This window comes from Macaca fascicularis, chromosome 1, assembly GCF_037993035.2.
Source record: "Macaca fascicularis isolate 582-1 chromosome 1, T2T-MFA8v1.1".
Taxonomy (NCBI): Eukaryota; Metazoa; Chordata; class Mammalia; order Primates; family Cercopithecidae; genus Macaca; species Macaca fascicularis.
In genome coordinates this window covers 36914451-36938003 of record NC_088375.1, presented here as the reverse complement: position 1 = coordinate 36938003, position 23553 = coordinate 36914451, and the positions used below count along the sequence as shown (strand labels likewise).

Sequence of the window (23553 nt, the reverse complement as noted above, 5' to 3'; positions counted from 1 at the left end):
CTTAAGAGTTAAATGAAAAGTGAAATGACTAGTGTAAATGCTTTGACTTGGTAGAAACATACTAAATGCCCTCCTTTTCTATCTAGTGTGCTCACTGAATTTTCCCATAAAATTGATAATGCAACTATTTCAAAAAACATAGCTATTTACTTTTTTTACTTTAAGCATGAATCAATAGGATCATAACTGTATGAATAACCTTGTAGTGTTATTAAACTTAGATAAATTGCTTCAATTAGAAGGCAAATATAGAGAAATAAGAGCCTTTATTCACCTTCCCTTAGATTTTTCTTTCTGTACACAATAAGCACTAATATAAAACGATATTTTTCAAATCGATAAATTTAACAAAGGCATCTTACAGTCTCAACTCTCACCACTTGGTGTCTTTTTTCCCCAGAACTGAAGATAATTGACCTTTACCTTGTTTGCCAGCAGTATGATTAAATGCTTAGTGTATTTATTCCAGCCTTTTTCATTAAGGTAAAGTCTTCTAGCCAATATGACTCTATTTCTTTCAATTACCTATAAAAATAATGTACTATAATCAGGAACCTAAAACATTAGCAAACCACTATAATTTATTACAGTGATTTCATATATCAATTTTTCATCGAATCATTAACTCAACTAAAATTTCTTGTTTAAATCATTAACACGAATTACAAATTCACATTTTCCACTGAACTGGAACCAAACTGAAGTATAGCGTATGGCAAAATTTATCCAAAAATTTGATCTCAAGACCCCTTTATACAAAAAAATGTTATCTCAAGACTGCTTTATACTCTCAAGTGCTTTTATTTATATAGAATGCATCTATTGATATTTACTGTATTAGAAATTAAATTAGATTTAAAACATATATTTGTTAATCACTTAAACTTTAACAAACTCATTACATATTCACATAAATAGCATCTTTATTTTTAAAAACTGTGTTAAATTAGTAAAAAGAGTGCTATTGTTTTACATTTTTACAAATCTAATGTTTGCCTTAGAAGAATAGAGCTGGATTCTCATTTGTTTCTGTATTCAATCTGTTAGAATATACCATGTCATGTAGCTGCTAGAAAAATCCACTGCATACTCTTAATAAAAGGATGAGAATGAAAAAGGCAAACGACATTTTAGTATTATAATGAAACTAATTTTGATTTCATGAAGCTCTTAAAAGGGTCTTATGGATGTCCCCCAGGGGGGTCCCTGGGTCATACTTTGAGAACCACTAATATAAGAAATCAACTGCAGAGTCATTTAATGAAATACTGTTCTAGACACTGGGGACATAGATATGAACAAAAGAGATAAAGTCCTTATTTTCAGGGAATTGACATTCTAGCTGTCACTTCAGTTAGAAGGGACTCTAGGGATGTTCTAACACAAAGCTCATCGATGCAAGGAATTCTACAGAAACCTCTACCAGGGGTCAGCTCTCTACTGTTGAAAAGCTTCTAGTGTGAGGGATCTCACTTTTCTTCTTTTTTCTCCACTGAACATGTCTAGCTCAAATCTGTTTCTTACATCATGTATTTACTGTCATGATTGTTTCCTCTGAAAATGTCAATGTGCCCTTAAAAATTCTGCATCAGAATGGAACACTGTATTCTCGATGAGGTCTGACCATTTCAGAGAAAAATGAGACAATGATCTCCTTCTATTCTCTTTACTTCTAATCTTGTAAAAGTCCAGCATTGTTTTGAGAATCATTTCATACAGTTGCCTTACAGCGAATCCACAGTTATTTCAATGTCACAAATCTTTTTTTTTTTTTTACATGGATTGCTCTTACATTGGGTCTCCTCCTTTAGGTGGCTGCCCTGAGTTTTATTTGTCTTTTGTCTCTGAAGATGGTATATAATGGAAATTGGGAGTTCAGGTTCTGGAATCAAACTTGCTAGGTTCACCATTTATTAGCTATGCGAGCTTAGGCAAATTCTCTGAGTCCTCATATGAAAAATGTAGGTAATGATAGTACTATTTCATGGGATTACTGTAAGAACTATGCTAATTATTCCCTTAGCAAAATATCTAACAAACAGTAATAACTGAATAAATAATTGCTGCTTCTTTTTTAAAAATAATATTAATCATGGTAATTATTAATTTTAATCATATTAATAAGACTAATCTATACATTTATCCCTACTAACATTCCATTTGTCTAGAAAGGTCCATCATTCTCAATTGTTGAGATATTTGAATCTCATAAAGTTTTATGGGCAGGAATTTTGTCTCAATTATTTTTGTTTTACCAACCAGTACATGGCATAATGTCTGACACATAACACATGCTCAAAGTTTATTTTTAAAAATTAATAGATCCTCAAAAATTACCCTTCATAGTCAAAAAATTAATATATATTTGTTAAAGTCAAATAATATAGAAATATAAAGTAAAATTCAAAATTCCCACCAGCTCACCCAACCCTAAAATTCAACTAACCAAAGGTAATCTGTCTTATTAGTTTGCTGCTCTCTTAGTGAAGATTTGGTGTGTGTGCATATATAAACTATACATAGTTGTTTGTTTGTTTGTTTGTTTTTGAGACTGATTCTCACTCTGTCGCCCAGGCTGGAGTGCAATGGTGCGATTTCAGCTCACTGCAACTTCTGCCTCCCGGGTTCAAGTGATTCTCCTGCCTCAGCCTCCTGAGTAGCTGGGATTACAAGCATGGGCCACCATGCTGGCTAATTTTTGTATTTTTTTTTTTTAGTAGAGATGGGGTTTCACCATGTAGGCCAGGCTGGTGTCAAACTCCTGACATCAGGCCATCTGCCTGCCTCAGCCTCCCAAAGTGCTGAGATTACAGGCTTGAGCCACTGCGCTCGGCCACATAGTTTTTTTATATACTCGTGATAGTTTTTATTAAATATTCTCCTATCCTTTTATATTATTCTAAAACTTGCTGTTTCTTTTACTTATCATAGCCATCTTTGCACATACATATATATATCTACAACATTCTTTTAAATGGCTCCCTAGTATTCTACTGTTTGAATAACTATAATTTCCCTTATGATGGATATTTAGATTATTTCAATATTTTTGTAATCACAAGCAATGTTGAAATGAATATCCATATTCTTATTCACTTGTACTAGTATTTCTTAGGAATGGAATGACTTCTTGCCTGTGTGATTGGTTAGTCAAAGACGTACAAATTTAAAATACTGTTAGCCTCTATAAAAATTTCTAAAATGGTTATATCAATATACATGCCCATCAATAGTACATGCGAATGTTCATGTTTATCATCTGTTTATGTTTGCCAATCTGGTAAGCTAAAAATGTTATCTAATTATTCTGTATATTCCATCCTATTGATGATTGGTGAGGTTGAACATATTTTTATATATTTATTAGCTATTTGAATTTCTTACTCTGAATTATCTGTTTATAGTCTGTGCCCATTGTTTTGCTGGATTATTTTACCTTTAAAATTTATTTATTCGACCACTTTAGTATTAACTGTACAAACATTTTCTCCCAGTTTGTTATTTGCTTTTATCTCTAGTGATTGTCACTGCATGGAAGCTTCAATTTTAAGGTTTCACATCATACTTAGAAAAAGCTTTGGCCGGGCACAGTGGCTCACTCCTGCAATCCCAGCACTTTGGGAGGCCAAGGCAGGCAGATCACAAGGTCAGGAGTTTGAGACCAGCCTGACCAACATGGTGAAACCCCGTCTCTACTAAAAATACAAAAATTAGCTGGGTGTAGTGGCACGTGCCTGTAATCCCAGCTACTTGAGAGGCTGCGGCAGGAGAATCACTTGAACCCGGGAGGCAGAGCTTGTAGTGAGCCAAGATTGTGCCACTGCATTCCAGCCTGGGCAACAGAACGAGACTCTGTCTCAAAAAAAAAAAAAAAAAAAGAGCTTCCACATTTTTCTCTTTACACACACACACACACACACACACACACACGTATTTGAGACAGGGTCTCACTCTGTCTCACCTAGGCTGGAGTGCAGTGGTGTGATCTCAGCTCACTGTAGCCTCAACCTCCCAGGCTCAAGAAATCCTCCCACCTCAGCCTCTGGAATAGTTGGGACTACAGGTGTGCACCAACATGCCCAGCTAATGTTTTTGTTTTTGTTTTTTTTAAGAAAAAATGATTGGTGCTTCCAGTACCAAAATAGTGGCATAAAAGCAAGCTGGCTTCAACCACTCCACCAAAAAAAAAAAAAAAAAAAAAACTGAAACAAATATACAGCACCAAGATTATCACCAGCAATATTCCAGAACTCAAATATGAAGACGAGACTGTTCCTGGGGCCACAGAGAGGTATAAAAAACTCTGAGCAGATAGTGAAAGAACTGGACTTCCATATCTGCAATGTCCCTCCCTGCTTCTGCCCAGCACAGCACAAAGCACATGGAAAATTTCCCCCAAACTCATGGTTTTTACACTGGAAAAAGTGAGATAAAGATGGACAACAAGCTTCCCCATCATGTTGATTCCTTGGCAGGAGACCCCATCATGTTGATTCCTTGGCAGGAAACCATCACAAGTGCCTGAAGAGATAAATATGCCCAAGAACAGGCAGAGACAAAGGGTAGAGGAAGGACTACCATCCCCAGGCCTCGAAACTTTGCTCTGCAACTCAGCCAAAGGAGACTCCATGTGAGAGAGGCTTACCAGCAGCACCATGCTGTGCAAGGTTCACTCTGCAGATTCTCTGGGCACTAGTCCCTAGCCATCCTTCTCACACTGCAGGGATATTGCCTTTGGAAACTCCCCTACGTGGGAAGGGCAGCACTTCAATCCTTCACTAGAGTTGAGGTGAACCTGGGTTTAAGGCACCATGGAGTGCTGAAAAGGAGGCAGCAACCTTAAGATCTGCTAAGCAAAAGTAGCCAATAAAACATAAAACAAGCCAGACAGAGAAGACTAGAATAACTAACTAACCCTTCAATACAAAGTAATAGACATACATTCATAAGAAACAAGAGCAAACAGGGAACCATGATCTCCCCAAATGGACAAAGCAAGGAACAAGTGAGTGACTCTAACATGTGAGCTCTCTGATGAAGAATTCAAAACTACGGTTTTAAGAAAACTCAGTGATCTCCACGATAACCCAGAAAAGCAATTCAGAAATTTATCAGAGAAATGTAACAAAGAGATTGAAATAATAAAAAAATAAAACTACTGGAACTGAGAAATACATTTGCTAAACTGAAAAATTCATCAGAGGTCTGAACAGCAGACTGCATCAAGAAGAGAAAAGAATCAGTGAACCCAAATATAGGCTACTTGTACACAATCGGAGGAAAAAAAAGAATAAAAAGAAACAAGAATCGGCCGGGCATGATGGCTCATGCCTATAATCCTCTTGGTTCCCTGACTGGGAAGCAAGGTGATTAATGGACAGTTGAGGCAGCTCCTTAGGTGGCTTTAGCCTGCCCTGTGGAACATCCCTGTGGGGGATTCCAACCAGCCGGAGCAACACAGATCCCAAGAGCACTCCCAGGTAGGCATTTGCCCTGGTGGGATGCCTCACCAGAGCGCTGTGTGGCAGGCTCCCGCGGAGGATCAATGCAGTGGCTGAACACTGGGAAGGAACTGGCACTTGGAGTCTGGACATCTAAAACTTGGTAAGACTAGTCTTGGGAACTTGCCCACTCCATTTGAGTGGAAGCGTGGCCTGATCACCCGTGGCATGCCTTTATCAGCACTTTGGTTTAGTTTTGGTTTTGACTTGGTTTAAATTGCTTGACAGGACTGGTCTTGGTAACTTGCGAACTCCATCTGAGTGGAAGCGTGGCCTAATCACCCACCGTGTGCCTGTACTGGCACTTTGGGTTTTGTTTTTGACTTGACTTGGATTGCTTGATACTTTGGTTTTGGTTTTGACTGGGCTTGGATTTCTTGATACTCTGATTTTAGTTTTGATTCTGGTTTGGCGTAACTGTAAAAGTGTGTGTGTGCCCTTTTTACCCATTCTTTGTTTTGTAGTGTGCGTGTGGTGTGAGCGTGGTGTTTTGTCTCCAGGAGACATGGGTCAGGCACAAAGTAAGCCCACCCCACTAGGAACTATGTTGAAAAATTTTGCGCGGTGGCTCAAGCCTGTAATCCCAGCACTTTGGGAGGCCGAGACGGGTGGATCACGAGGTCAGGAGATCGAGACCATCCTGGCTGACACGGTGAAACCCCGTCTCTACTAAAAAAAATACAAAAAACTAGCCGGGCGAGGTGGCGGGCGCCTGTAGTCCCAGCTACTCGGGAGGCTGAGGCAGGAGAATGGCGTAAACCCGGGAGGCGGAGCTTGCAGTGAGCTGAGATCCGGCCACTGCACTCCAGCCTGAGCGACACAGCGAGACTCCGTCTCAAAAAAAAAAAAAAAAAAAAAAAAAGAAAAATTTCAAGAAAGGATTTAAGGGAGATTATGGTGTTACTATGGCACCAGGAAAACTTAGAACTTTGTGTGAAATAGACTGGTCAGCATTAGAGGTGGGTTGGCCATCAGAAGGAAGCCTAGACAGGTCCCTTGTTTCAAAAGTATGGCAGAAGGTAACCTGTAAGCCAAGGCACCCAGACTAGTTTCCGTACATAGAGAGTTACAGCTAGTTTTAAACCCCCTTCCCCCACAACAGTAGTTAAGAGAACAGCAGCATAAGTGGCTGGCAGAGGTAAGGAAAGACCAGCAGAGAGAAAGAAAGGAAAGAGAAAGAAAGAAAAGAGGCAAAGAGAGAGAGGAAAAGACAGAGAGGAAGAGACAGAGAGACAAAGAAGGAGTCAAGAAAAGAGAGAGACAAAGAGACAGGCAGAAAGAGAGGAAGGGACAGAGGCAAAAGGAAAGTCAGAGAGAGAGAGAAAGAGAGAAAGTCAAAGAGAGAAAAAGAGAAAGAGAAATATACAAGTAGTTAAGAAAAAAACAGTATACCCTATTCCTTTAAAAGCCAAGGTAAATTTAAAACCTAGAATTGATAATTAAAAGTATTCTCAGTAACCCTGTAACACTCTTAACACCACTTTGTTGTCAGTGTAAACAAGGGTGTATCCCAAAAGCACTGAGGCCTTCCTATCAAAAATCCTTAACCCAGTAACCCGTGGATGGCCCAGATGCATTCAATCTGTAGTGGCAGCTGCTTTGCTAACAGAAAAAAAAAAAAAAAAAAAAGTCCATCTATACCAATTCTAAGTTAATTTAGACTAAACAAGGCCTTATTAATAGCAAAGGATAATTGAAATCCCAAACTTACAAGGTTTTCAACAAAAGTAAAGTTGCTAAAAGTTAACAGTGTAACATGTATTATAGTATTCTAGTATTCTAATCTTGTGGCCTTAGACAGTCTAGTCCACAGACATAAAGAAAGTTCGCTTTAAAAAAAAAAAAAAGAATGGTTACCTTCAAAAAAAAAAAAAAAAAGAAAAGAAAGGGGGAGGTAGAATTTATGTAAAAAGAGTGTTATACAGTAAATTCTTGTCCTGAAATAAATTAACTGGTTGTTCAAAGAAAGAAATGTTTGTAATAAGTCAGAAAGTTGAGACATGTCGAAGAATTGTCTGTGAAAGTTGTAAAAGAAAAAATGTTATAAAAAATTTTTACGCAAAAAATGTTGTATAATTTAAAAGTAATAAGGTCTTTTGAGTACAATTGAAGAAACAGTTTATGTGCAAGGTGTATAAGAAAAGTAAAATACACCTTTGGTAAAAGGATTATAAGGAGGCATAAGAATGTGGATTTTTACCTACATTAAAAGGTTAAAAAAATTATTGTTTTTAAAGTTTAAGCAAGTTTTAAAACATTAATTATAAAGAAAATTCTGTGTGTAAACATATTAGCTAAAGTTAAAAAGGTATCATCCAGTTTTTCTGTGAACTGGACATTAAAGTAAAAATGCAATAGGTTTTTCTTAAAGCGCCATGCTCTTTAACAAAAATTATAAAAGGTTAAAAAGAGTCTATAAAATCTTACCTTATGGTCAAACATTAAAAATTAGATAAATATGTCTACGGGGGGCGGAGCAAGATGGCCGAATAGGAACAGCTCCAGTCTCCAGCTCCCAGCGCGAGCCACACAGAAGACCGGTGATTTCTGCATTTTCAACTGAGGTACTGGGTTCATCTCACTGGGGAGTGCCGGACGATCGGTGCTGGTCAGCTGCTGCAGCCCGACCAGCGAGAGCTGAAGCAGGGCGAGGCATTGCCTCACCTGGGAAGCGCAAGGGGGAAGGGAATCCCTTTTCCTAGCCAGGGGAACTGAGACACACAACACCTGGAAAATCGGGTAACTCCCACCCCAATACTGCGCTTTAAGCAAACAGGCACACCAGGAGATCATATCCCACACCTGGCCGGGAGGGTCCCACACCCACGGAGCCTCCCTCATTGCTAGCACAGCAGTCTGTGATCTACCGGCAAGGCAGCAGCGAGGCTGGGGGAGGGGCGCCCGCCATTGCTCAGGCTTAAGTAGGTAAACAAAGCTGCTGGGAAGCTCCAACTGGGTGGAGCTCACAGCAGCTCAAGGAAACCTGCCTGTCTCTGTAGACTCCACCTCTGGGGACAGGGCAATAACAAACGCAGCCGAAACCTCTGCAGACACAAACGACTCTGTCTGACAGCTTTGAAGAGAGCAGTGGATCTCCCAACACGGAGGTTGAGATCTGAGAAGGGACAGACTCCCTGCTCAAGTGGGTCCCTGACCCCTGAGTAGCCTAACTGGGAGACATCCCCCACTAGGGGCAGTCTGACACCCCGCACCTCACAGGGTGGAGTACACCCTGAGAGGAAGCTTCCAAAACAAGAATCAGACAGGTACACTCGCTGTTCAGAAATATTCTATCTTCTGCAGCCTCTGCTGCTGATACCCAGGCAAACAGGGTCTGGAGTGGACCTCAAGCAATCTCCAACAGACCTACAGCTGAGGGTCCTGACTATTAGAAGGAAAACTATCAAACAGGAAGGACACCTACACCAAAACCCCATCAGTACATCACCATCATCAAAGACCAGAGGCAGATAAAACCACAAAGATGGGGAAAAAGCAGGGCAGAAAAGCTGGAAATTCAAAAAATAAGAGCGCATCTCCCCCGGCAAAGGAGCGCAGCTCATCGCCAGCAACGGATCAAAGCTGGACGGAGAATGACTTTGACGAGATGAGAGAAGAAGGCTTCAGTCCATCAAATTTCTCAGAGCTAAAGGAGGAATTACGTACCCAGTGCAAAGAAACTAAAAATCTTGAAAAAAAAAGTGGAAGAATTGATGGCTAGAGTAATTAATGCAGAGAAGGTCATAAACGAAATGAAAGAGATGAAAACCATGACACGAGAAATACGTGACAAATACACAAGCTTCAGTAACCGACTCGATCAACTGGAAGAAAGAGTATCTGCGATTGAGGATCAAATGAATGAAATGAAGCGAGAAGAGAAACCAAAAGAAAAAAGAAGAAAAAGAAATGAACAAAGCCTGCAAGAAGTATGGGATTATGTAAAAAGACCAAATCTACGTCTGATTGGGGTGCCTGAAAGTGAGGGGGAAAATGGAACCAAGTTGGAAAACACTCTTCAGGATATCATCCAGGAGAACTTCCCCAACCTAGTAGGGCAGGCCAACATTCAAATCCAGGAAATACAGAGAACACCACAAAGATACTCCTCAAGAAGAGCAACTCCAAGACACATAATTGCCAGATTCACCAAAGTTGAAATGAAGGAAAAAATCTTAAGGGCAGCCAGAGAGAAAGGTCGGGTTACCCACAAAGGGAAGCCCATCAGACTAACAGCAGATCTCTCGGCAGAAACTCTCCAAGCCAGAAGAGAGTGGGGGCCAATATTCAACATTCTTAAAGAAAAGAATTTTAAACCCAGAATTTCATATCCAGCCAAACTAAGTTTCATAAGTGAAGGAGAAATAAAATCCTTTACAGATAAGCAAATGCTTAGAGATTTTGTCACCACTAGGCCTGCCTTACAAGAGACCCTGAAGGAAGCACTAAACATGGAAAGGAACAACCGGTACCAGCCATTGCAAAAACATGCCAAAATGTAAAGACCATCGAGGCTAGGAAGAAACTGCATCAACTAACGAGCAAAATAACTAGTTAATATCATAATGGCAGGATCAAGTTCACACATGACAATCTTAACCTTAAATGTAAATGGACTAAATGCTCCAATTAAAAGACACAGACTGGCAAACTGGATAAAGAGTCAAGACTCATCAGTCTGCTGTATTCAGGGGACCCATCTCACACGTAGAGACATACATAGGCTCAAAATAAAGGGATGGAGGAAGATTTACCAAGCAAATGGAGAACAAAAAAAAGCAGGGGTTGCAATACTAGTCTCTGATAAAACAGACTTTAAACCATCAAAGATCAAAAGAGACAAAGAAGGCCATTACATAATGGTAAAGGGATCAATTCAACAGGAAGAGCTAACTATCCTAAATATATATGCACCCAATACAGGAGCATCCAGATTCATAAAGCAAGTCCTTAGAGACTTACAAAGAGACTTAGACTCCCATACAATAATAATGGGAGACTTCAACACTCCACTGTCAACATTAGACAGATCAACGAGACAGAAAGTTAACAAGGATATCCAGGAATTGAACTCATCTCTGCAGCAAGCAGACCTAATAGACATCTACAGAACTCTCCACCCCAAATCAACAGAATATACATTCTTCTCAGCACCACATCGTACTTACTCCAAAATCGACCACGTAATTGGAAGTAAAGCACTCCTCAGCAAATGTACAAGAACAGAAATTATAGGCCGGGCGCGGTGGCTCAAGCCTGTAATCCCAGCACTTTGGGAGGCTGAGGCGGGCGGATCACGAGGTCAGGAGATCGAGACCACAGTGAAACCCCGTCTCTACTAAAAATACAAAAAATTAGCCGGGCGCGGTGGCGGGCGCCTGTAGTCCCAGCTACTCAGGAGGCTGAGGCAGGAGAATGGCGGGAACCCGGGAGGCGGAGCTTGCAGTGAGCCGAGATCGCGCCACTGCACTCCAGCCTGGGCAACAGCGTGAGACTCCGTCTCAAAAAAAAAAAAAAAAAAAAAAAAGAACAGAAATTATAACAAACTGTCTCTCAGACCACAGTGCAATCAAACTAGAACTCAGGACTAAGAAACTCAATCAAAACCGCTCAACTACATGGAAACTGAACAACCTGCTCCTGAATGACTACTGGGTACATAACGAAATGAAGGCAGAAATAAAGATGTTCTTTGAAACCAATGAGAACAAAGATACAACATACCAGAATCTCTGGGACACATTTAAAGCAGTGTGTAGAGGGAAATTTATAGCACTAAATGCCCACAAGAGAAAGCAGGAAAGATCTAAAATTGACACTCTAACATCGCAATTAAAAGAACTAGAGAAGCAAGAGCAAACACATTCGAAAGCTAGCAGAAGGCTAGAAATAACTAAGATCAGAGCAGAACTGAAGGAGATAGAGACTCAAAAAACTCTCCAAAAAATCAATGAATCCAGGAGTTGGTTTTTTGAAAAGATCAACAAAATTGACAGACCACTAGCAAGACTAATTAAGAAGAAAAGAGAGAAGAATCAAATCGACGCAATTAAAAATGATAAAGGGGATATCACCACCGACCCCACAGAAATACAAACTACCATCAGAGAATACTATAAACACCTCTAGGCAAATAAACTGGAAAATCTAGAAGAAATGGATAATTTCCTGGACACTTACGCTCTTCCAAGACTAAACCAGGAAGAAGTTGAATCCCTGAATAGACCAATAGCAGGCTCTGAAATTGAGGCAATAATTAATAGCCTACCAACCAAAAAAAGTCCAGGACCAGATGGATTCACAGCTGAATTCTACCAGAGGTACAAGGAGGAGTTGGTACCATTCCTTCTGAAACTATTCCAATCAATAGAAAAAGAGGGAATCCTCCCTAACTCATTTTATGAGGCCAACATCATCCTGATACCAAAGCCTGGCAGAGACACAACAAAAAAAGAGAATTTTAGACCAATATCCCTGATGAACATCGATGCAAAAATCCTCAATAAAATACTGGCAAACCGGATTCAGCAACACATCAAAAAGCTTATCCACCATGATCAAGTGGGCTTCATCCCTGGGATGCAAGGCTGGTTCAACATTCGCAAATCAATAAACATAATCCAGCATATAAACAGAACCAAAGACAAGAACCACATGATTATCTCAATAGATGCAGAAAAGGCTTTTGACAAAATTCAACAGCCCTTCATGCTAAAAACGCTCAATAAATTCGATATTGATGGAACGTACCTCAAAATAATAAGAGCTATTTATGACAAACCCACAGCCAATATCATACTGAATGGGCAAAAACTGGAAAAATTCCCTTTGAAAACTGGCACAAGACAGGGATGCCCTCTCTCACCACTCCTATTCAACATAGTGTTGGAAGTTCTGGCTAGGGCAATTAGGCAAGAGAAAGAAATCAAGGGTATTCAGTTAGGAAAAGAAGAAGTCAAACTGTCCCTGTTTGCAGATGACATGATTGTATATTTAGAAAACCCCATTGTCTCAGCCCAAAATCTCCTTAAGCTGATAAGAAACTTCAGCAAAGTCTCAGGATACAAAATTAATGTGCAAAAATCACAAGCATTCTTATACACCAGTAACAGACAAACAGAGAGCCAAATCAGGAATGAACTTCCATTCACAATTGCTTCAAAGAGAATAAAATACCTAGGAATCCAACTTACAAGGGATGTGAAGGACCTCTTCAAGGAGAACTACAAACCACTGCTCAGTGAAATAAAAGAGGACACAAACAAATGGAAGAACATACCATGCTCATGGATAGGAAGAATCAATATCGTGAAAATGGCCATACTGCCCAAGGTAATTTATAGATTCAATGCCATCCCCATCAAGCTACCAATGAGTTTCTTCACAGAATTGGAAAAAACTGCTTTAAAGTTCATATGGAACCAAAAAAGAGCCCGCATCTCCAAGACAATCCTAGGTCAAAAGAACAAAGCTGGAGGCATCACGCTACCTGACTTCAAACTATACTACAAGGCTACAGTAACCAAAACAGCATGGTACTGGTACCAAAACAGAGATATAGACCAATGGAACAGAACAGAGTCCTCAGAAATAATACCACACATCTACAGCCATCTGATCTTTGACAAACCTGAGAGAAACAAGAAATGGGGAAAGGATTCCCTATTTAATAAATGGCGCTGGGAAAATTGGCTAGCCATAAGTAGAAAGCTGAAACTGGATCCTTTCCTTACTCCTTATACGAAAATTAATTCAAGATGGATTAGAGACTTAAATGTTAGACCTAATACCATAAAAATCCTAGAGGAAAACCTAGGTAGTACCATTCAGGACATAGGCATGGGCAAAGACTTCATGTCTAAAACACCAAAAGCAACGGCAGCAAAAGCCAAAATTGACAAATGGGATCTCATTAAAGAGCTTCTGCACAGCAAAAGAAACTACCATCAGAGTGAACAGGCAACCTACAGAATGGGAGAAAATTTTTGCAATCTACTTATCTGACAAAGGGCTAATATCCAGAACCTACAAAGAACTCAAACAAATTTACAAGAAAAAAACAAACAGCCCCATCAAAAAGTGGGCAAAGGATATGAACAGACATTTCTCAAAAGAAGACATTCATACAGCCAACAGACACATGAAAAAATGCTCATCATCACTGGCCATCAGAGAAATGCAAATCAAAACCACAATGAGATACCATCTCACACCAGTTAGAATGGCGATCATTAAAAAGTCAGGAAACAACAGGTGCTGGAGAGGATGTGGAGAAATAGGAACACTTTTACACTGTTGGTGGGATTGTAAACTAGTTCAACCATTATGGAAAACAGTATGGCGATTCCTCAAGGATCTAGAACTAGATGTACCATATGACCCAGCCATCCCATTACTGGGTATATACCCAAAGGATTATAAATTATGCTGCTATAAAGACACATGCACACGTATGTTTATTGCAGCACTATTCACAATAGCAAAGACTTGGAATCAACCCAAATGTCCATCAGTGACAGATTGGATTAAGAAAATGTGGCACATATACACCATGGAATACTATGCAGCCATCAAAAAGGATGAGTTTGTGTCCTTTGTAGGGACATGGATGCAGCTGGAAACCATCATTCTTAGCAAACTATCACAAGAACAGAAAACCAAACACCGCATGTTCTCACTCATAGGTGGGAACTGAACAATGAGATCACTTGGACTCAGGAAGGGGATCATCACACACAGGGGCCTATCATGGGGAGGGGGGAGGGGGGAGGGATTGCATTGGGAGTTATACCTGATGTAAATGACGAGTTGATGGGTGCAGCACACCAACATGGCACAAGTATACATATGTAACAAACCTTCACGTTATGCACATGTACCCTACAACTTAAAGTATAATAATAATAAATAAATTTTAAAAAATATATATGTCTACAAGGTTTTATTAAAATTAAGTTTAACATTAATAACACACTAATATAAAGGTAAAATCAAGTACAAAAATCATACAAAAAGCATTGTTAAATGTAAAATGGTATTTGGCTTTCTTTGGTTTAAAAACTAATAAAAATAGGTGCTAAAAGAAACATTCATTTTACTAGAAGATCATAAAAGTTAAAAACTTAAACGTTGGCAATTAAGACAGCATACCAAGATGCAAATATCTGGTTGAAATGGATCAAATATTCCATCTGCATGTTAAACAAAAGCAATTGTTATGCTTGTGCACTTGGCAGGCCAGAGGCCCAGATTGTCCCCCTTCCACTAAGGTGGTCCTCCAGTCGACCAGGCATGGGCTGCATAGTAACTCTTTTCCAGGATTCTGCAGTTTGCAGTAATAAGTCATGCCAAGTTCTCTCTGCTATATCCCAAAGTCCGGCACCCTGTAGGTCAGCCCCCGAGGGCCATCCAGCCTCCATCTCCCAACACTAAGTTCACTTTGTGTCTCTCACAACAGAGAGGAAACTTAGCATTCCTTGGAGACCTGAAGGGATGCGATAAGCTTAAGAATTTTCACGAGCTTATCAATCGGAGTCAGCCCTTGTTCATCCCCAAGTGGATGTGTGGTGGTATTGTGATGGACCATTACTGGGCACTCTGCCGAATAACTGGAGTGGCACTTATACTTTAGTCCAATTAGCTATCCCTTTCACCCTGGCATTTCATCAACCAGAGGGAGGAAAAATAAGACATCATAAAGTGACAGAAGCCCCTTATAGGTCTTTCAACTCTCACATCTATTTAGATGTAATTGGAGCCCCACAAGGAATACCAGATCAATTTAAAGCTTGAAATCAAATAGTTACAGGATTTAAGTCAATATTTTGGTAGATGTCAGTCAGTAAAAATATAAATTAGATAAACTACATCTATACAACCAACAGCAACAAGCTTTTCATGAGTTAAAAGAAAAACTCAGGTTGGCCCCAGCCCTGGGACTAACTGACCTGACAAAACTTTTTACACTCTATGTGTCAAAAAGAAAAAAAAATGGCAATTGGAGTTTTAACTCAGACTGTAGGACCCTGGCCAAGGCCAGTGGCCTATCTTTCAAAAAACTAGATGGGGTTTCCAAACGCTGGCCCCCGTGTCTAAAGGCCCTGGCAGCAATGGCCCTGTTAGCACAAGAAGCAGATAAGCTAACTCTTAGGCAAAACCTAAACATAAAGTACTCCCATGCTGTGGTGACTTTCATAAATACCAAAGGACATCATTAGCTAACAAATGCTAGATTAACTAGATACCAAAGCTTGCTCTGTGAAAATCCCCACATAACCACTGAAGTTTGCAACACCCTAAACCCCGCCACCTTGCTCCTGGTATCAGAGAGCCCAGTTAAACATAACTGTGTAGAGGTATTGAACTCAGTTTATTCTAGTGGGCCTAACCTCTGAGACCATCCTTAAATATCAGTAGACTGAGGGCTATACATGGATTGGAGCAGCTTCACCAACCCCTGCAAAGTGACTCTGAAGAAGACAACAAGCCCTGCTCCAGTCACACCCAGAAGCTGACTGGTCCACGCACAGCCAAAGCATCAGGAAACTCATCGCAGGACTCATTTTCCTTAAAATTTGGACTTGTACAGTAAGGACATCAACTGACCTTCCTCAGACTGAGGACTGTTCCCCGTATATACATCAAGTCACTGAGGTAGGACAAAAGATTGCTACAGTCCTATTATTTTATGGTTTTTATAAGTATACCAGAACTCTAAAAGAAACTTGTTTGTATAATGCTATTCTATCCAAGGTATGTAGCCCAGTCTCTAAATGTTATGTTTGTGAAAGAACTGTAATAGGAGATCAATGGCCATAAGAAGCCCGAGAATTAGTGCCTATAGACCCAGTTCCTGATGAATTCCCGGTCCAAAAGAATCACCCTGATCATTTCTAGGTTCTAAAAGTCTCAATTATTAGGCAATATTGCATAGCTAAAAAAAGGAAAGAATTCACTCATTCTGTAGGATGACTTAGTTGCCTAGGACAAAAACTGTATAATGGTACCACAAAAACAGTTACATGGTGGAGTTCAAACCATACAGATAAAAATCCATTCAGTAAATTACCAAAGTTGCAGACCATTTAAGCCCACCCAGAATCCCACCAGGGCTAGATGGCCCCCGACTAGGCTATACTGGATATGTGGACATAGAACCTCCATTAAGCTGCCTGACCAGTGGACAGGTAGTTGTGTTATTGGCACTATTAAACCATCTTTCTTCCTACTGCCCATAAAAACAGGTGAAATCCTGGGCTTCCCTGTCTATGCTTCCCACAAAAAGAAAAGCATAGCTATAAAAAATTGAAAAATAATGAATAGCCCCCTAAGAGAATCATACAATATTATAGGCCTGCTACTTAGGCACAAGGCAGCTCATAGGGATACCAGACCCCCATTTACGTGCTCAACTGAATCATACAGTTGCAAGCTGTTTTAGGAATCATCACTAATGAAACCAGTCAAGCCTTGACTGTTCTAGCCCAGCAACAAATTCAGATGAGGAATGCTATCTATCAAAATAGACTAGCTCTCAACTACTTGCTAGCAACTGAAGGAAGGGTTTGTGAAAAATTTAATCTTACTAATTGCTGTCTACACATAGATGATCAGGGGCAAGTAGTTGAAGACATAAAGATATAACAAAACTGGCACATGTGCCCGTGCAAGTGTAGCATGTATTTGATCCTAAGGCCTTGTTTAGAAATTTGTTCCCAGCACTAGGAAGATTTAAAACTCTTATAATAGGAGTTATAATAGTAATAGGAACCTGCTTACTGCTCCCTGTTTGCTACCTGTACTTCTTCAAATGATAAAAGCCTCATCGCTACCTTAGTTCACCAGAATGCTTCAGCAAAAGTGTACTATACGACTCACTATCAATCTATTGCACAAGAAGACAAAAATAGCGAAAATAAGAGTGAGAACTCCCACTAATAAAAAGGTGAGAGTCTCAAAGGGGGGAAATGAGGGAAGAGAGAGAGCCTCTTATATTGTTTTATACTCAGAAAAGGAAAGAGAGGCAAAACTAAAGGCAGGTAGCCCAGTGCCTAGGAACCAGACCCGAAACCAGGCCTGGGCCTACCTGACCTAAGCCTGGCAGTTAAAGATCAACCCCTGACCTAGCAACTGTTGTTATCTATAGAATCCAGACATTGTATGGAAGGACACTGTGAAACCTCCCGTTCTGGAGGTGGAGCTTGCAGTGAGCTGAGATCCGGCCACTGCACTCCAGCCTGGGTGACAGAGCGAGACTCCGTCTCAAAAAAAAAAAAAAAAAAAAAAAAAAGAAACCTCCCGTTCTGTTCTGTTTCACTCTGACCACTGGTGCTCACAGCCCCTGTCACGTACCCCCTGGCTTTCTCAATCAATCACAACCCTCTCACACAGACCCCCTTAGAGTTATGAGCCCTTAAAAGGGACAGAAGTTGAGCACCTGACGAGCTCAGATTTTAAGACGCTAGCCAGCCGATGCTTCCAGCTGATTAAAGTCACTCCCTTCACTATCTCGGTGTCTGAGGGGTTTTGTCCGCGGCTCATCCTGCTACAACCCCAGCACTTTGGGAGGCCAAGGCAGGTGGATCACCTGAGATCAGGAGTTTGAGATCAGCCCGGCTAACACGGTGAAACCCCGTTTCTACTAAAAATACAAAAAACAGCCAGGTGTGGTGGCACGTGCCTGTAATCCCAACTACTCAGGAGACTAAGGCAGGATAATCGCTTGAACCCAGGAAGCAGAGGTTGCAGTGAGCTCAGTTTGCGCCATTGCACTCCAGTTTGGGCAACAAGAGCAAAACTCCATCCCCCCGCCACAAAAAAAAAAGGAAAGAAAGAAACAAGAATCACTTACAAGATGTAGAAAGTTACCTCAAATGACCAAATCTAAGAATTACTGGTGTTGCAAGAGCAAGGGATGGAAAGATTATTAAAATAAATTATAGGCCAGGCACGGTGGTTCACACCTGTAATCCCAGCATTTTAGGAGGCCAAGGCGGGTGGATCGCTTGAGGTCAGGAGTTTGAGACCAGCCTGGCCAACATGGTGAAACTCCGTCTCTATTAAAAATACAAAAAAATTCGCTGGGCATGGTGGCATGTGCCTGTAGTCCCAGCTACTCAGGAGACTGGGGCAGGAGAATCACTTGAACCCAGGAGGCAGAGGTTGCAGTGAGCCAAGATCGTGCCACTGCACTCCAGCCTGGGTGTCAGAGCAAGACTCCTTCTCAAAAAACAAAACAAAAAAAGAAATGATAATAGAAAACTTTCAAAAATTTAAGATATGAATGTCCAGTTATAGGAAGGTCTGAGAGCACCAAACAGATGTTACCAAAACAAGACCATCCAAGGCATATGATAATCCAACTCTCAAAGGCCAAGAACAAAAAGATGATCCTAAAAGTAGCAAGAGTACAGAAACAAATAACATGTTAAGGAACTCCAATTTGCCTGGCAACAGACTTCTCAGTGGAAACCATACAGGGCAGGAAGGAAAGAAATGACATTTTCAAAGTGCTGTAAGAAAACAAACAAACAAACAACTCTGCTATCCAAGAATACTATATCTAGCAAAGTTATTCTTTAAATATGAAGGAGAGATAGTATTTCCCAAACACAAACTGAGAGAATTTACCATCAACAGACCTCTCTTATAAGAAATGCTAACGGGAGTTATTCAATCTAAAAGAAAAAACACCAATATGTAAAAAAAACTTTGAAGATATAAAACCCACTGGTAAAATGATCGACACAGACGAATCTAGAATATGCTAATACTGTAACTGTGGTGTGCAATCCACTCATAACTCTAGTATGAAGCCTAAAAGACAAATCTATCAAAAACAATAATAGCTACAGCAACTAGTTAAGAGATGGGTAATGTATAAATATGTAAATATAAATAACTAAAAGTCAAAATATTGAGGAAGATAGAGTTAAAGTGTATTTTTTTCATTTTTTATTTGCTTCTATTCTTTTTTGTAATCTAAGATGAATTGTCATCTCTTTTTTTAAAAAAAACCAGTTATATCTATACAATGGTTTTTGTAAGCTTCATGGTAACCACAATGCAAAAACCTATAATAGATTCACTTAAAAAAAGGCAACAAATTAAAACATACTATCAGAGATAATCACTTAATCACAAAGGAAAATAGTAAGAAAGGAAAAGAGGAGTTATAAAACAAGATAAAAAGCAACAAAATGGGAGTAGTAAATCCTTACTTATCAATAATAACACTGAATGTAAATGAACTCAATTATCCAATTAAAAGGCACAGAATGGCTGAATGGATAAAGAAACAAGACCCAAGAATATCTGTCTACACAAAATCCACTCAACTATAATAACACATACATACTGAAAGTTAATAGGTAGAAAAAGATATTCCATGCAATTGGTAACCAAATACAGCAGGAGTAGCTGTACTCATATCAGATAAAATAAGTTACAAATCAAAGTCTGTAAAAAAAAAAGGTTACTATATAATTATAAAGGATTCAATTCAGCAAAAAGATATAACAATTATAAAGAAGATGTAATAATTATACACCCAACACTGGAGCTCCAAACTATATAAAGCAAATATTAACAGATACAAAGTGAGAGATGGCCAGGCACACTGGCTCATGCCTGTAATCCCAGCACTTTGGGAGACTGAGGTGGGCAGATTACTTGAGGTCAGGAGTTCAGGACCAGCCTGGCCAACATGGTGAAACTCTGTCTCTACTAAAAATACAAAAATTAGCCAGGCGTGGTGGCAGGCACGTGTAATCCCAGCTGCTAGGGAGACTGAGGCAGGAGAATTATTTGAACCCAGGAGGCGGAGATTGCAGTGAGCCAAGACTGCACCACTGCACTCCAGCCTGGGCAATGGAGTGAGACTTCATCTCAAAGAAAAAAAAAAAAGGGAGAGACAAAATGTAATATAATAATAGTAAAGGATTTTAACACCCTTTTCAGTAATGGACAGACAAGAAATCAACAAAAAAAATGGAGTTAAACTACACACTGGACCTAATAGGCCTAACTGACATTTACAGAACATTTCACCCATCTGTTAAGGAATACACATTCTTTTTGTCAGCAGATGAAACATTCTCTAGAATATTCCATATCTTAGGCCACAAAACAAGTCTGAAGAAATTCAAAAAGTAGAAAACATATCAAGTATTTTTTCTGACCACAATGATGGAATAAAACTTGAAATCGATAACAGGAGGAATCTTGGATACTTCATAAACACATGGAAATTAAACAACATTTTCTGGAATGACCAATGGTCAATGTAGAAATCAAGAACAAAATGAAAAATTGTCTTGAAATAAATGAAAATGTAAATCCAGCATACAAAAATCTATGGGATACAGTAAAGGCAGTATGAAGAGATTAAGTTTATAACAATAAATTCCTATATCAAAATGATAGAAAGATGGGAAATAATCTAACAGTGCACCTCAAGGAACTAGAAAAGCAAGAACAAACCAAACCTAAAATTAGTAGAAGGAAAGAAATAATACAGAAAACAGCAAAAACAAATAAAATTGAGATAATAAATACAAAGAATCAATGAAATGAGAAGTTGGTGGTTTTTTGGTTTTTTTTTTTTTTTTGATGGAATTTCGTTCTTTTGCCCGGGCTGGAGTGCAATGGCGCAATCTTGGCTCACTGCAACCTCTGCCTCCCAGATTCAAGTGATTCTCCTGCCTCAGCTTCCCAAGTAGCTGGGATTACAGGCGCCTGCCACCATGCCGGGCTAATTTTTTTGTATTTTTAGTAGAAACAGAGTTTTACCATGTTGGCCAGGCTGGTCTCGAACTCCTGACCTCAGGTGATCCACCTACCCTGACCTCCCAAAGTGCTAGGATAACAGGCGTGAGCCACTGCGCCCAGCTGAAAAGTTGGTTTTTTGAAAAGATAAGCAAAATCAATAAAGCTTTAGCTAGACTAAATAAGAAAAAAGATAAAGGGCCAGGCACGGTGGCCCACACCTGTAATCCCAATTTTTGCAGGCCGAGGCGTGTGGATCACTTGAGGCCAAGAGTTTAAGACCAGCCTGGCCAACATGGTAAAATCCCATCTCTACTAAAAATACAAAAATTAGCCAGGCATGGTGGCGCACACCTGTATGCCCAGCTACTCAGGAGGCTGAGGCACAAGAATCACTTGAACCCAGGAGGCAGAGGCTGCAGTGAGCTGAGATCACACCACCCCACTACACTACAGCCTGGGTGACAGAGTGAGACTCTATCTCAAAAAAAAAAAAGAATAAAGAAGGAAGGAAGGAAGGAAGGAAGGAAGGGAGGGAGGGAGGGAGGGAGGGAGGGAGGGAGGGAGGGAGGGAGGGAGGGAGGAAGGAAGGAAGGAAGGAAGGAAGGAAGGAAGGAAGGAAGGAAGGAAGGAAGGAAGGAAGGAAGGAAGGAAGGATACCCAAATAAAATAAGAAATGAAAAAGGAGATGTAACAACTGAGACCACAGGAATACAAAGAAACATTAGAGACTTATAAACAACTACACATGAATAAATTGGAAAACCTAGGGCTAGACATGGTGGCTCATGCCTGTAATCCCAGCACCTTGGAAGGCTGAGGCAGGCAGATCACTTGAGGTCAGGAGTTCAAGACCAGCCTGGCTAACATAGTGAAACCCTGTCTCTACTAAAAATACAAAAATTCATCAGGTGTGGTGGCGGGCACCTGTAATCCCAGCAACTCAGGAGGCTGAGACACGAGAATTGCTTGAACCTGGGAAATGGAGGTTGCAGTGAGCCAAGATTGCGCCACTGCACTCCAGACTGGGGGAAAATGGAAAAAAAAGAAAAGAAAAAAGAAAAGAAGAAAACCTCAATATACCAATAACAAGTAATACGATCCGATCAAAGCCATAACACAAAGTCTCCCAACAAAGAAAATCCCAGGACCTAATGGCTTCATAGTTGAATTCCATCAAATATTTGAAGAAGAACTAATATCAATTCAACATAAACTCTTCAAAAAATTTGAACAGGAAGGAATACTTCCAAACTCATGAGGCATCACCCTGATATCAAAACCAGACAAGAGCACAATGGAAAAAAAGAAAACTACAGGCCAATATCATGGATGAACATAGATGTAAAAATCCTTAACAAAATATAAGCAAACCAAATTCAACAACATGTTTAAGAAGATCATTCACCATGATCAAGTGGGATTCATCTCAGGGATATGAGGATGGTTCAACATGTGCACATCAACAAATGTGATACATCACATTAACAGAACCAAGAACAAGAAGCACAGCATCATTTCAATAGAAGCTGAAAAAGCACTTGATAACATTCATCCCTTTATGATAAAAAAACCCTCATCAAATTTAGTATAGAAGAAACATACCTCAAAATAAAAGAAAGCCATATACAGCAAACCCACAGTTAACACTGTACTGAATGGGGAAAAATTAAAGGCCTTTCCTCTAAGATCTAGAACAAGACAAGGATGCCCATTTTCACCACTTTTATTCCTGGAAGTCCCGGGCACAGCAATTAAGCAAGAGAAAGAAATAACAGGCCTGCAAATTGAAAATAAAGAAATCAAATTAGCCTTATTCACAAAAGAGATAATCTTATACTTTAAAAAAACCTAAAGACGCCACCAAAAAAGCTGTTAGAACTGAAAAACAAATTCAATAAATTTCAAGGATACAAAATCAACATACAAAAATCAGTAGGATTTATATATACCAACTGCAAACACTCTAGAGATGAAATCAAGAAGGCAGTTTTATTTAAAATAGCCATAAAAAATATAAAATACCTAAATTTGGAAAAGAAGTAAAAGATCTATACAAGGAACACTATAAAACTCTGATTTTAAAAAAGACATAAAAAATGGAAATATATTCCATGCTCATGAATTGGAAGCTAATATTGTTAAATGGCAATACGACCCAAAGAAATTTGCAGATTCAATGCAAGTCCTCTTAAAATACCAATGACATTCTTCACAGAATTTTTTTTAAACCCTAAAATCTATATGGAACCACAAAAGGCCCCAAATAACCAAAGCAATCCTGTGC

The 23553-nt window shown here is 39.6% G+C and overlaps 1 protein-coding gene across 1 annotated transcript in view; it reads right to left on the bottom strand.

Annotated features, from left to right (window-relative positions):
- The window catches only part of AXDND1 (axonemal dynein light chain domain containing 1), a 171501-nt gene that overhangs the window by 100443 nt on the left and 47505 nt on the right, over positions 1 to 23553 (bottom strand). Inside the window, exon 13 of the mRNA XM_065532054.2 lies at positions 424 to 525. Coding sequence (XP_065388126.1) covers positions 424 to 525 — 102 coding nt within the window. The remainder of the gene's footprint in view (positions 1 to 423; positions 526 to 23553) is intronic.